Raw genomic sequence first — 15,456 nt, forward strand, 5'->3', positions numbered from 1 at the left:
GAGGTCGAAGTCATCCAACCAAAGGTCACTAAACTTCTTGAAGATAGGACTTCAGAAATAGAAAGATTGTCTATGTGCGGGTACTGCTCCAGTAACTTCTTTTTAACCTATCGTTATGGTAAAGATGTATTAGAAACGAAAGGACACTAAAAGATGTATTAAAGACGAGCTACACTACAAGATGGTCAGAACTGATGGACCTTAGTATGGATACTAACCGAGGTCTACTTGAAACTTTTTTCACACGTTACACTATCCAAGCAACAATATATTCTCTGTGGAAGGAAAGAAATGAAAGGAGACATGGGGGTATACCTACAGCACCAGCAAGGCTTGCAAAAATGGTGAATCGGCTGACTCGGAACCGTTGCTTAGCTTTCCGCCAACAAGGAAACTTCAAATTTGCAGCAGGGCTTTCTTTGTGGTTTGCCACAAGATAACCTTCTTTTCATAACAAATAGCTTTTTCTGAGTGTTGAATTTTATAAACTGATGCACTACATGTAAAAATGGTATTTTCTTTTAAATAAATTTAACATATATTCAAAAAAAAAAAAAAAAAAGTTGGAGAAAGTACAAAGTATTTTGCGTTCAAAACCTTCTGGTGATGTGGTGGCTAGGATGGGTCCTCCACCTGGTATAGAGGAGAGAACCACTGTTGTTTCCATATCCGGTCGGTGATGTAATATTTATAAATGATGTAAAGGGGTGGAGATTTTCGTATTAATAGTCAAGAATAAACAAGCTCGGTCAATTACAAGAACTAAAGATGTTCGTGTAAACAGTTCGTCTAAACAAGTATCTTTCTATTTTATGGTCTGAGGTCGTCTGGGCCGAGCTCGTCTGGGCCGAGCTCGTCTGGTGGTCGAGGTCGTCCGAAACTTTGTCTGTGATGAAGAGGCGATGCTCTCCTTTTCTGTACTTTCTGTACTTTTCTGAACCTCCTTTCAATGAGTCTGACGTCTTCTATTTATAGTGACGTACGTTTTGTCTTCTAGCGAAATCACCAATTGTTGCTTAATGGGCCGGACCTGATTTTGGGTTTAGCTCTTAATGGGTCTGTGCTAAGCCCATCTCCAACAATTGTCCCCCCATAGTTCGCCAAGTGTTGAATCTTGGTGAATTCTTCTAGAATCTTCTGTCTGAGAAAATCAGGGCAGGCTCAGGAATTGTCGAGAAATAGGGCAACACGTTTTTTTTTCTGCTATATAAGTGATGGATGGATCTCTTATTTTTTTTTAAAAACTTGTCTCCCATTTGGAAGCAAAGTTAAAGATTTTGCTCTCTCTTTTTATTGTTTTGGTGTGGTCCTTGTTCTCTTTGTTTATTATTTTTATATATATATATTTTTTTTGGTTTCCTTCTTGCCGACACTCTTTCTTGTCTCTCCTTTCCCTTCTTTTTTTTTTTTTTTCGGTGGAAGAAGCTGAATGTCTGTGATGTGTGGGAGAAAGAGAGGCTGAGTTTTTTTTTTTTTTTAAAAAAAGAAAAGGTCCGAGCTCGTCTTATTACTCTTCTCCTCCCTCCTTTTTTTTTTTTTTTTACGGTTGACAGTGTTGAGCTCGCGGTTCTTCTCCTCCCTCCTTTTTTTTTACGGTTGACAGTGTTGAGCTCGCGGTCTGTGATGTGGGAGAAGAGACCGAGCTCGAGAAGAGACCGAGCTCGATTTGGAGGAGGAGCTGAGCTTGCGGTCTGTGGGAGAAGAGACCGAGCTCGATTTGGTCGTGAAGGGTGAGCCGAGCTTGCGGTCTGTGGGAGAAGAGACCGAGAGATTTGGTCGTGAAGGGAGAGCCGAGCTTGCGGTCTATGGGAAAAGAGACCGAGCTCGATTTGGTCGTGAGGGGTGAGCTGAGCTTGCGGTCTGTGGGAGAAGAGACCGAGAGATTTGGTCGTGAAGGGTGAGCTGAGCTTTGTCTTGTGGTCGGCTTGTCTTTTGTACAAGCTTGTCTCTCCACCGGTTTGTTTATTTGGTGAAGGTTCGTCGATGGTGGCTGAGGTCGTCACTGGTGAAAGTTTGTCGACGGTGTCTTCGAGGTCGGCTCTTGGTGTTGCGAGCTCGTCGACCTTGGCTCCGAGCTCGCCGGTGAAGGTCCCGAGTTCGTCGACGGTAGCTCCGAGCTCGCCGGTGGAGATCCCGAGCTCGTCGACGGTAGCTCCGAGCTTGCCGGTGGAGATCTCGCGCACATTTCCTGATATCCCGAGCTCGTCGATGGTTGCTCCGAGGTCGGCTCCTGGTGTTGTGAGCTTGTCGTTGGTGGCTCTGCGGTCGGCTTCCGGTGTTGTGAGCACGTCGATGGCAGTGCCGAGCTTGATTTCGTCTGTTGTATCAGATTCTTTGTCAGTGAAAGAATGTGGTCGAGATGTGGAGGGTACGAGCTTGTCGCTTGCTATGCCGAGCTCCACGGAGCCGTGTTGTGATGAAGTGGGGTTCAGTTCGTTGGATGGGGAGTTTGCTCGTGAGCAGCTGTCTTTGATGGTTCGTAAGATGGAGCTTGCTGATGGTCGCAAGTCGTGGTCGGAGATTGCTGAATCTGTTATTTTTGCTGAGGTAGGTACTCTTACGGGAAGCGAAGCAGAAGGTAGGGTAAGTGCGAGTTTGATCGAGGAAGGGACCGAGTTTCTTTTTGATGAGCACGGGACGAATTTGGTGGCGGAGCCTGGTGTTGGAGGGTCGAGACCATCTTTGAAAACGCCTCCTGTTGTCTTGAGTTCGTCATCTTTGGTGCAGAAGACTATGTTGGAAACTATCCGGGAATATGAGCAGATGCAGTTGGCAAACTCCTTTCTAGCGAGAGAGTCGTCGTCGGAAACTACAAGTTCCTCTGACGGTAGTTCGTACTCGAGTTCTCATAGTGAGGAATCTGCGGATGGTGCTGATGTTGCTAATGAATCTGATAACGTTGTTGGAGATGATGGACGAGATGATGACGTTGAAAACGTTGATGTTGAAAATGATGGTGTTCTGGGAGGCGCCGGTGATGAGCAGAATGGGACCGGTGACGTTGATGTTGATGAGGAAAGTGAGCAAGACGAGTTTGCTAGTGACGGTGATCGTGCCGCTGTTGGCGATGATGACGTGGGTGACCGAGATGGTGTAGATAGACGTAGTAATTTTAGTGATGAGCATGATGATTTTAGTGATGAGCAAAGCGGTGTTAGTGGTAGTCTAGAGATCATTGTTGTAGCTGATGGGAGGGATGATGCCGACGGAAGTAGTGATCGTCGAGCCGATGTTACTGATATTTTGAGAAAAATAAAACAAGAAAGCTTGGCTACTTCCCTTGCTGGTTCACTTGATGCCTTTGGTGATCCTTGTGATTATGTGAAGAAAAAGGTCAGGAAGGCGAGGGAAAGGCCTAGGAGTTTCATAGGTCCTCTTGTTAGTCCTCCGGATCCATCGGAGTCATTTCCTTCTATTGTTAGTGAGGACACAGTTAAGTGGATCTTAGCCAACTGTTGCCGTAATGGAGTCATAGAAGCGCGTATCCCTGGCGAAGATGAACGTCCGTGGACGGTTCCCGATGGGTGGCTTTGTGTTTATGACTTCTGGTTCACCGAGTATCATTTGTGGTTTCCCCTCCCGAGGTTGCTGCTGGCGTATTGTGATGAACATCTTATTGCACTCGCTCAGCTTACTCCTGCTGCTATCCGAAACATAGTTGCAGCTTTGTTCACAGCCGCGGATATTGGTGTTCACATGAGCCTATGCTTGTTTGAACGTATCGCGCATATTACTCGGTGTGATAAAACGGACGGGGATTTTTACGTGTCAATGAAGGCTGGCTGTGGTGTTGTTGGGGAGAGGAAGAGAAAAACGTTATGTTGGATTAAGAAGTTTTTTTATGTTCGAATTGCGCCTTCGTCGGTCCCTGATGTTTCTGATATGAGTGTCCCTTTTAGGAGTAGTTGGAATCCTTACAATGGTAGTTTCACTCTTATTGGTGTGTTCTTGTTTGACATTCTTATTGATTGTTGTCTTGTTTTGCAGGTCGTCATTTAGTTGGTGTTCCTCTTGCTCCTGGTGATAGTGAGTGCGTGGAATACTTCAAGGAGACGAAGGCTCGGGATTGGACTGTGGTGAGGCGGTCGGAGGTTTGGCGGCGCATCCCGTTTATTGACTCAGGTTGAAAATATGCGTTTTTAATGCCTTTGATTGTTAAGATCTTGGTTTAGATGTTTACTGATTTTGTGTGGTTTTGTTGGTTTTTTTTTTTTTTTAAAATGTAGCTTGTTGGAGAAAGATGGATTTGAGCGAGATTCCGAGTTTGGTTGACTGTTTTGCTGGGGGTAGTGACGATGCCCCTGTTGTGGAGTCTGGTCAGTGTACCGCCGGTGTGGAGCCTTCGGCACCTGCTCGTAGTATTGTTGTGGGTCTTACTAGTACGACAGTTCCTGTCCCGTCCGCTGGTGTTTCTGGAAAGGAAGTTGTTGCTGCGGGAGGCGAGAAGGTTGTGAAGAAGAGAGTTGCCGCTGGTCATTCGCCAAAAAACGTGCCCCCTTCAAAATCTCGCAAAGTTGTGAGCTCTGATGTTGAGCCGTCTTTGGTGGTTGAGTCGCCTGCTGCGGAGAAGGCTGCCTTTGAACCGTTTGAACATTCGTTCAATGGTTTGTCCTCGGGATGTGGTGATCTTTTTAAGTTGTTTCAATCGCCTGGTGGCGTTGATGGTTTGCCTTTTGACCACGGCAGGCGCGGTGAGTGGTATCAGGAGTTCGCTCGTCACTTGGCTGTTGTAAGATAATTGTTTCTCTCTTCAAAGTTAAAAAAAAAAAAAATGGTTTATGGTTTTGAACTAAAGGATATATATATTTTTTGTGCTGTTTTGTGCAGGCTTTAAAATTTGCGAACAAATTGGTGGTTAATCAGGATGAAGAGCTTGAAGAGGTGAAGGCAGAGCTTGAAAAAACGAAGGCTGAGCTTGCTTCTATTGAGGGCAAGGCTGATAGTTCTGAGGAAATAGCGGCTCTGCGCGGTAAGTATGAGGCTGAGAAGAAAGTGTCGTCAGATGCATTGGAAGAAGTTCAAAGACTCACTGCAAAAATAGCTCTGGAAACTGGACGGGTGAAGAAGCGTCAAGCGGCCGACTTGGAGCGTTTTAAGAAGTAAAAAGAGGTGGCGGGCAGGAGGTATCGCAGGGCAGTAACGAGACATGATGATGTGCTTGCTACTTTTAATTCTCGTATGGAAAAGGTGCGGAGGTATGTGAAAAATCAGAAGGTTGTTCGCACATCTATGTATGGAGTGAATCAGATTGTGGGAGTGCTTGATGCTGCCAAGACTTGGAAGAAAGAGGCAATAATTATTCCTGATGGTAAGGTTAGGCATCTTGAGAATGAATTGGTCCGGAGGAAGGAGAAGGCAAACTTGGTTGTTCGTGTTGAGTTTGAACCCAAGGAACTGGCTGATATCCCTTCCTTTGATTTTACTCGTCCACTTTCTCCTGTTCATATGACTCTGACTGCGGGGGTTGAAGATGCTGCTAAGGCAAGAGGGAAGGAGGAAAATCGTCGTCGTGAGGAAGCAAGTCATCGTCGTGTGGCTGAGCGTGCTGGTGCTGTGTCTTCGGATGTGAGGCATGAGGGTCAAGTTCCTTCCCGCCCGTAGTTTAGTTCGTGTGATCGTCAAGGCCCTGCGTGGCTGCTGCTATCTTTTATTTTGCTGCTTTTTTTGAGACTTTGGTTGTTATGATTTGATCATGTTGATCTCTTTCGGATATGGATGGTGGTCTTCTTGTTGGTTTGGTTGTTATGATGGATCATGTTGGACTTCTTTTATATGATGCTTGAATTCTTCATGTTTGTTTTTAGTCTTCTTTGCCCGGCTTTAAATCGTTGAGATGTCGTAGGGCTGGTGTTTTGAGAACGGATCTCTATATATTTTTTTATTTTGCAAATTTGATTGAAGTGTGAGCGCGGAGCTGCAACACTGAGAACGGATCTCGTATTTTTATTTTGCAAATTTGATTAAGTGTGAGCGCGGAGCTGCAGCACAGAGAACGAATCTCGTATTTCTATTTTGCAAATTTGATTAATTGTGAGCGCGAAGCTGCAGCACTGAGAACAGATCTCGTATTTCTATTTTGTAAGTTTGAGCGCGGAGCTGCAGCACTTGAGAACAGATCTCATATTTTTATTTTGCAAATAAATTGAGTGTGAGCGCGGGCTGCAGCACTGAGAACGGATCTCGTATTTTTATTTTGCAAATAAATTAAGTGTGAGCGCGGGGCTGCAGCACTGAGAACGGATCTCGTATTTTTTGTGAGTGGTGGTCGTATCCTGATATTTGTTAAAAATATATAATTTTTTTATAGAACTAGCTGAGCCTCGTGAGAGGTTGCCTACGTACCCCACAGGCGGGGATCAAGCCGACCGTAGTTCCACCTTTACGAGGAAAATAAATGCTTGAATTGAAAAAGGGTGGATCCTCCTGGAGTCTTATTTTTGGTACATCAGGGGCGCGCCGGTCTTTGTAGATTTCTTTAGTAGTAAAATCGCTTGAGATTCAAGGAATTCCATGATCTCGGAACTTTTTCCCCGCTCATTTCGGTGAGTTCATAGACACCTGGTTTGATGATTTTCGAAATCATGTATGGGCCTTCCCAGTTCGCACCGAGCTTTCCTGCTTTCCACTCGCGAGTGTTTTCGAAGACTTTGCGAAGGACGAGGTCATTCATTTGAAAGAACCTTCCTTTGACTCTTTTGTTATAATATCGAGCGGCCAGGTTTTGATAGTTTTGAATGCGGAGGAGAGCTTGGTCCCGTTTTTCTTCGACTTGGTCTAAGTGGTCGATGATCATTGAGTTGTTGAGCTCTTCATTTTCGGTGAGTGTGAGCTGATGGAGGCTTGGGATGCTGACTTCGGCTGGTGACATTGCCTCCATTCCATGGGATAGGGAGAATGGTGTTATACCCGTGGAACGACATGGTGTCGTGCGGTGTGACCAGAGACCGCCGTCGAGTTCGTCAGCCCAAACTCCTTTCTTTTCTTCCAGACGTTTTTTGATTCCGTTGAGGATTGTCTTGTTTGTGGCCTCAGCTTGCCCGTTTCTCTGGGGGTTCCTTGGTGTAGATTTACTTAATCTGATTTTCCATAAAGCGCAGAAACTTTCGAAGGTTGCTGAGATGAATTGAGAGCCGTTATCGGTGACGATTTCGTATGGGAGACCGTGGCGGCAGATGATGTTTTTCCAAACAAATTTCTGAACGTCAGGGGCGCGGATGGTTGCGTATGATTCGGCCTTGACCCATTTAGTGAAGTAATCTGTCATGACAAGGAGATAGCGCTTCTGTTTGGATGGTGGCATTGGACCAACAATGTCCATTGCCCATCTCATGAATGGATATGGTGATGTAGTGGTTGAGAGGAGATCCGTTGGTAGGTGAATCATAGGGGCGTGGCGCTGGCACTTCTCGCACTTAGATACAAATTTTTCGCAATCTGTGACCATTGTCGGCCAGAAATGTTCGTGTCGCTTGATTTTTATGGCTAGGGCTCGTCCACCTGAATGATTACCACCCGCACCTTCGTGTGTCTCTTCGAGGACCCATCTGACTTCTTGACCATGTATGCACCGCAGTAATGCTTTGGTCGAGCTCCATCTGAAGAGGGCGTTGTCGTACATGACATAATGTGCGCATCGAGCCTTCAAGCGTCGTGCAGCCCAGCGGTTGTCTGGTGTTGTTCCCTCGGTAATGTAGAGTTTTATTTCGTCGCGCCAATCGATAGGAACAGCAACTTCTTCTTCAGGTGTAGGTTCGTCTATCTCATTGGTGCCGTCCATCTCTTCGTCGAGGTCATCTATGACGTTAACTCCCATAGCTAACTCGATACTTGGTTTATCGATGCTTTCCACTGGAATCATTCTTCTGAGCGAAGGATCAGAGGTTGATGCTAGGGCGGCAAGAGCGTCAACAGAGGAATTGTCGCTACGAGGAATCTTGGTGAGGGTGAAGTTGGTGAAATCTTGGGAAAGTTTTTGGACGACTTGTAAGTAAGCATTCATTTGGTCGTTTCTTGTTTCGTATTCGCCGCTGAATTGATTGGTGACAAGCTGAGAGTCGCAGAAAGTTTCTATCTTGTTCACACCAACCGCCTTTGCAAGATGGAGACCAGCGATGAGAGCTTCGTATTCAGCTTCGTTATTGGAGGCCGGGAAAGCGAGGTGAAAGGACTGCTCGATGATTTCGCTGGTAGGATATATGAGTCGTATTCCAACACCTGATCCGTTTCGTGAAGATGAACCGTCGACGTAGAGACACCAATTCTTGGTGTTTAGATCATTGTCGTATTCGGATGGAGGTAGCTCGGTCAGAAAATCTGCTAATACCTGAGACTTTGCGCTCGTTCTGCTTTTGAATTCGATGTCGTATTCGCTGAGCTCGACTGCCCATTTGGCCATTCGTCCAGATTGACTTGGGCTGTGGAGTATCAATCGAAGCGGATGGTTAGTCAGGACGTGGATTGTGTGAGATTGAAAATATGGTCTGAGCTTGCGAGCTGCGACAACTACGGCGTAGGCGAGTTTTTCGAGTGGTGAGTATCGTGTTTCAGCGTTGTCGAGAACCTTGCTGGTGTAGAAGATTGGACGCTGCTCCCCACGGTCTTCGCGAACCAGAACACTGCTTACAGCGCATGCGGAGACTGATATGTATAAGTACAATACTTCTCCGTCTTTGGGTTTGGCCAGAATCGGTGGTGTGGATAAATATTGCTTCAGCTGTTGAAAGGCTTCTTCGCATTTCGCGTCCCACTCGAAACGTTTGTTGTGTCGTAGAAGTTGGTAGAAAGGGAGGCATTTGTCTGTCGAGCTCAAGATGAATCGGTTGAGTGCAGCGATGCGTCCTGTCAATCGTTGGACTTCTCTCGTGTTTTTTGGATATGGGAGTTCCGCAATGGCTGTGATTTTTTTTGGATTTGCTTCGATTCCTCTCTTGGTGACAATATATCCGAGAAATTCTTCGGATGTGACGGCGAAAGTGCATTTGGCCGGATTGAGCTTCATATTGTATTTGTTGAGGCTTTCAAAACAAGTCGTTAAATGTTTGATGTGATCGCTGGCAGTGAGGGATTTGACGAGCATGTCGTCGATGTAAACTTCCATGGTGTCGCCGAGCTGTTCGGCAAACATTCGGTTCACTAAGCGTTGATAGGTTGCGCCAGCATTCTTGAGTCCAAAGGGCATGACTTTGTAACAGTATGTTCCTCGATCGGTGATGAACGCGGTTTTCTCCCTATCATCTGGATGCATCATAATTTGGTTGTATCCTGAAAAGGCATCCATAAAAGATAGGAGCTCGTTCCCTGCCGTTGCTTCGACTATCCGGTCGATGTGAGGGAGTGGGAAGCTATCTTTGGGACATGCTTTGTTGAGGTCGGTGAAGTCGACGCACACGCGCCATTTTCCATTTTTCTTTTTGACGACAACAGGGTTAGCGAGCCACTCTGGGTACCTGACTTCTGTGATGGATCCTGCGCTTGTCAAACGTTCAACTTCGTCGTTTACGGCCTTGGCGCGCTCCAGGCCGAGCTTGCGCCTTTTTCGCCTGACTGGTTTGAAGATGGGGTCTACGTTTAGCTCATGGCAAGTGACAGATGGGTCGATCCCGGGCATGTCCTCGGTTGTCCAGGCGAAGGTTGAAGCGTTGGATTGAAGGAAGCTGATAAGTTGGTCTTTGAGATCGTCTTTTAGGTCTGCTCCGATTCCGACGCATCGTTCTGGGTCGCTTTGGTCGATGTTAACTTGTATCACCAGTTCCCGGGCGTGGTCGTCTATTATTTCTTGCTCATCGCCTTGCCTAGCTATTAGACATATCCTTGAAGATTTTCTTAACTTATGTTCGGTTACGAAGCATGTGCGCGAGAGACGTTGATTTCCTTTGAGGGTGTAGGTCCCTGACGTAGTGGGAAATTTCATGCACTGATGATATGTAGATGGAACTGCTTTCATTGAATGTATCCATGGGGTGACGAGTATGGCGTTGTAAATGGCAGGGCTCTCGATAACCACGAATTTGACGATTTTGGTGATTCCTGCTACGTAGACTGGGAGCTTTACTGTTCTGATTGTCATTGTTGTATCTCTGGTAAAACTTGTGACTGGTCTTTTGCAAGGCTTTAGCTCGTAATCTTTGACATCCATCCATTGAAGTTTTTTTGAAAAGATTAAATCAACTGAACTTCCAGTGTCGACCAGTACGCGTGTTACTTCACAGTCACCTATCCTGAGTTCGACGACGAGGGGGTCGTTGTGTGGCGTGTCTAGTCCCTTGGTGTCTTCCTCTCTGAAACTGATTTCATAGTCATTCTTTGGTTTATCGTCGATGTGACTGATGCTTCCCCATTTTTGCGAGGTGAATGTTTTACGCTCGTATTCCTTGATTGATCGAACTGAATCTTTGCAAGTCTGGAGGCCTCCCATGATCACGTTAATTACACGTCGAGGTGGGGGAGTTCTTTCGCGTTTCTGTTCATTGTTTCGGTCGTCGCATGCGCGCTTATGAGCCTCTGTGTCTGCGTTTGTTTGCTCGTTAGAACGTTTCTGTCCGTGTTGGCGATCGCGTTCTTCCTTGACTTGTCGAAAACGTTCACCTCATTTTTTGGTGCCTTGTCGTTTTGCTGGTCTTTAGATGATGAATCCCGATCGTTGCGGTACTTGTTCAACAACCACTCCTGTAGATGGCGACATTCTTCCGTATTATGAGTCTTAGATTTATGGTAGCTGCAATATGTTTGGGTATCCTCTGATCCTTGACTGCTGCGAGCCTGCTTTCCTGTGGAGCGACTAGATGGTTGGTCGCTGATTTGATAATTGGATGCTTTCCTGCTCTTTCCATCTCTGTACGCTTTGTCATAATGTTGTCTAGGTTCGTTGTATTCGTCAGGTTCTTTGTCCTTTGAAAATGATTTTTTGGTGGCTGCGTGTTTTTTGCTGAATGCAGCTTTATCTTCTTCGATTTCGATGAAAGTTATAGCCCGATGGAGTGCATCTTCCAGAGTCTGTGGTTTATACTTCATGAGCTCTTCTCGGAATGGTGATTCGTGCCAAATACCGTTTCGGAGTGCGAGGACTGCTGCTTCGTCGAGCACGGTGATGCGAGAAACGATGGCTCTGAATTTTTTGATGTACGAGCGTAGTGTCTCTGTAGGTTCTTGAGCTAGAGTCCATAAGTCGGCATTAGTTGCACTCTGTTGGATAAATAGCGAGTAGTGTTTGAGGAAGGCCGTCGAGAGTTGATTGTAGTTGTCAATAGAATGAGCTTCAACGCGAGAAAACCAACCGAGGGCGAGTCCGCTCAAATTTTCCACAAACAATTGACAGAGACCGACATCACGTTCTTCTGGTGAGAAATTGGCTCTCCCGGTTGCGATACTGAAGGCGGTGAGATATTCTCTTGGATCGGATGTTCCGTTGTAAGTTGGGAGTTTGATTTTGTTCTTCTGGTGTCGGACAGGGATACTAATGAGGCGAATTGTAAAAGGTGTATTTTGGGTTTCACGGAGTACGCGATCGATCTCTGGTGCTGCGCTGGTTGCCTGATGGACTTTGGAGTTCATGCTTTGCAGCTGAATCCTCATTTCTTCAATGTCGTCGTCTCTCTGTTGGGTTTCCCTGTTGGGGATCTGCGGGAAACTGGTGTTTTGAAGATGTTGTTCATTTAGATAACTTGGGCGCTGCTGCCTGGAGTCGATGATTAGTGCTGAAGATTCGTTCACATGATTCTGATGTTGTTGTCTGGAATTTGTGATTGGTGCACGTAGATCGTTGGCTTGGATTGATTGCTGTTGTCCTGAACCGGTCACTGGTGTTGGTAAATCGCTGAACAGAACACGCTGGAGTCGTGGAGTGATATCAACTTGTTGTGATTTTGATGCGTCAATTTCTACAGACTGGAGTTCGTTGATGCGGTTATTGCAAATAATCTGAGAATGCGCGAGGTCGTCCAAGCGAGAGGTCGTTCCTCGAGCGAGCTCGTCGATCCTACCGAGAAGGGTCTAAAAGATCAGGGAGATGTCCGGCTGAGTGGAGTACGTCGTTCTTGTGTTAGGTACTGAGGTCGTCGGTATGAGAGACGTGGTGTCGGCTGGATGACGCGAGGTCGTAACTGTTGCTGGTAGGGCCGAGGTCGTCACCATTGATGGCGGGGATGAGGTCGTCGCCACTATCGTCGAGGTGTTGGCTGGATGGTCCGAGGTTGCCACCATGGATGGTTCGTCCGAGGTCGTCACCACTGGCGTCGAGGTGTTGGCTAGGTGGTCCGAGATTGTCATAGCAGCTAATTGTGTACTCGTCATTCCAGGATGGTCGGTGGTTGCAAAAATCAGGGCGTCTGGTTGCGCTGTGGGTTCTGTGACTGACGAGCTGTCTTGAGGTGAAGAAGAATCCCCTGCCCCACGGTGGGCGCCAATTGTTGTTTCCATATCCGGTCGGTGATGTAATATTTATAAATGATGTAAAGGGGTGGAGATTTTAGTATTAATAGTCAAGAATAAACAAGCTCGGTCAATTACAAGAACTAAAGATGTTCGTCTAAACAGTTTGTCTAAACAAGTATCTTTCTATTTTATGGTCTGAGGTCGCCTGGGCCGAGCTCGTCTAGTGGTCGAGGTCGTCCGAAACTTTGTCTGTGATGAAGAGGCGATGCTCTCCTTTTCTGTACTTTCTGTACTTTTCTGAACCTCCTTTCAATGAGTCTGACGTCTTCTATTTATAGTGACGTACATTTTGTCTTCTAGCGAAATCACCAATTATTGCTTAATGGGCCAGACCTGATTTTAGGTTTAGCTCTTAATGGGTCTGTGCTAAGCCAATCTCCAACAACCACTCAATGCACAGTCGGTTTAGAGAAGATGCTTGAAGCTACATGGAGCCGTCTCATGAAGAAAGAAGTTGAAATCTTGGGTCTTTATGGTATGGGAGGAATAGGGAAAACCACACTTCTCAAACAAATCAATCAGAAGTTACTTGAGAAAAAAGATGAGTTTGGGGTCGCCATATTTGTAGTGGTGTCTCAAAATCTACAGGCTGGAAAGATCCAAAATTAGATTGGTGAAAGACTAGGCCTCTGTGACATGGCGTGGGAGAAAAAAACTCAAAACGAGAAAGCTACTTGTATAAAAGCTGTTCTTACAAGGAAAAGATTTGTTATGTTATTGGAAGACATATGGAGGAAAGTGGATTTAGAAGAAGAGATTGGGATTCCATTACCCTCACCAGAAAATGGAAGCAAGGTTGTCTTTAATTACCACTCGCTAGAAATACGTATGTGGGCGTATGGGACCTGATGACTTGGAAGTCGAGCATCTAGACCCGGAGAAAACTTGGGAACTATTCCTACTGAAAGTGAGAGGTACTACAGTAGACAGTGATCCAAAGATCCTTGAGCTAGCAAAACAAATATGTGAGAAATGTAAAGGCTTACCCCTAGCACTCAAGGTTATTGGGGAAACAATGGCATGCAAAAACGTCAGTACGCGAGTGGCAGTGTGCGATTGATGATTTAAATACAAATGCGGCCAACTATCCAGAAGTTAAAGACGAGATTCTTAAAATTATCAAGCTTAGCTATGATGATCTTAAGGACGAAAGAGCAAAGCAATGTTTCCAGTACTGTGCTTTATTTCCAGAAGATGATGTAATGGATAAAAACATGTTGGTCGAGTACTGGATATACGAGGGGATCATAAATGGAGATAGAGAAAGAGCTATCAACCATGGTAATAGTATAATTGGTATCCTCCTTAGTGCATGTCTATTGATGCCTGTTGAAACTTTAGAGTATGTAACAATGCATGATGTGCTTGTGCTTCGCCAAATGGCTCTTTGCGTTGCGTCTAATTTTGGGGAAGAGGAAGAGAAAGCTATCGTCAAGACAGGTGCTAGACTGCAACAGATGCCTGATTTTGGATCTATCTGCCAACAGAGAGCTAACCAACTTGCCAGAAGAAGTTTCAAGCTTAGTGAGCTTGCGACATCTTGACTTATCAGAAACAAGTCTAGAGAACTTGCCTGCAGGATTAGGAAAGTTGATTCAGTTGAGATACCTTTCTTTGGAAGGCATACGAACTCTTAAAAGCATCAGTGTGATATCAAGTTTGGTAGATATCGAAATGCTATTGTTACGTGGTACTACTTTTTTAAGTCTGGAGTTGATAGAGGATATGAAGTTACTGAAGAATTTGAAAGGCTTAGGGGTAAGTATCAATGATGTGGTTGTTTTGAAACGTCTTTTGAGTATCCCCAAATTGGCTAGTTGTATCCAACATATATTTCTTGAGGGAATTGAAGCAATAGACGGTCTGTTGCAGTTTGAAACGGCTACTGCTAACCTTCGCTCTATCATGATAGAAGAATGTATCATCTCTGATATAATGGAGCATACGAGATATGGATGCACAAGTACAAGTACCATTTGCTTCCAGAACCTCATCTTTGTCAATTTTTTGGAGGTCAGTGGTATACAGGATTTGTCGTGGTTGTTGTTTGCTCCGAATCTTACATTTCTATTCCTAATGGGGCCATCACGGGACTTGCAAGAAATTGTAAGCAGAGAAAAGGTCTCTGGTATACTAAACGAGGGGTCGATCGAGTATTATACCCTTTCGGAAACTACGTGAGATTTACTTACTCTCTTTGAAGGGACTGAAGAGTATCTACTGGGAAAGGTTGGAATTGCCATGTCTAAAGAAAGTGTTAATATCAGAATGTCCAAAGCTGAAAAAGCTTCCATTTAGCAAGGAGAGAGCATACTACTTTGACCTACATGCACACAATGAAGAATGGTTTGAAAGACTTGAGTGGGAAGATGAAGCTACTGAAGACTAGGTGGATCCATCCGTAATCAGGTAAAAATCAAAAAAGCATATAACATGTTTTTCAGTGTTTATGTTACATCAACCCTCACTTCACGTATGCTTTGATATTCTCAGGTCGCTCTTAAATAGACATGCAACTCCACAGCTCACAGATTCTGAGATCAACCCACTTCTTGAGTTGCAATGGTTTGTCTTCGGCTCCTGTAATTGTATCGTATTTTCTTGTCTCATGTTAATATGTTATGATTGTTTTGAATTCGGTCTGAAGAAACTTGTATGCACCGAGTGTGAGTGATACTTCAAAATACTTTATACCAAAAATAAATAAACTTGTTATGTGAGGTGTATGATGTTGCGTCTAAGTTTGGTATAAAATTATTTGTACACTCTGGTATAAAAATTCTTATTTGTACACCCACACAAGCAAAAGTTTCAAAGAGCTTTCCACTTTCATATGCACAAAGCGAGATGAACATTAATCAACACACACACAATCACATAGACACTCCTAGTCTCCAGCTCCATGTTCATGTTCTGTTTTTCTCTTAACTGAAGAAGAGATCAAAGGTTTGGTTGATTATGCATCAGGCAACATGATGCAGTTAATAGCTCGTTTGCATATTCGTGTCATCTCCCATTCAAGCAAAA

The 15,456-nt window shown here is 45.0% G+C and overlaps 1 protein-coding gene and 1 pseudogene across 1 annotated transcript; both read left to right on the forward strand.

The window, feature by feature from the left end:
- The first annotated feature begins 641 nt into the window (after nucleotides 1-641).
- LOC125591684 (meiosis-specific protein ASY2-like) lies at nucleotides 642-5,803 on the forward strand. Its single transcript, XM_048766296.1, has 4 exons — nucleotides 642-3,922; nucleotides 3,988-4,122; nucleotides 4,227-4,729; nucleotides 4,828-5,803. Exons 1-4 carry the CDS (start codon nucleotides 1,984-1,986, stop codon nucleotides 5,101-5,103), a joined length of 2,853 nt encoding a protein of 950 aa, XP_048622253.1. The 5' UTR covers nucleotides 642-1,983; the 3' UTR covers nucleotides 5,104-5,803.
- Nucleotides 5,804-12,003: 6,200 nt separating this feature from the next.
- On the forward strand, nucleotides 12,004-15,405 carry LOC111208805 (annotated as a pseudogene).
- Nucleotides 15,406-15,456: the final 51 nt, after the last annotated feature.

The sequence above is a fragment of the Brassica napus genome, chromosome C8, assembly GCF_020379485.1.
Source record: "Brassica napus cultivar Da-Ae chromosome C8, Da-Ae, whole genome shotgun sequence".
NCBI lineage: Eukaryota > Viridiplantae > Streptophyta > Magnoliopsida > Brassicales > Brassicaceae > Brassica > Brassica napus.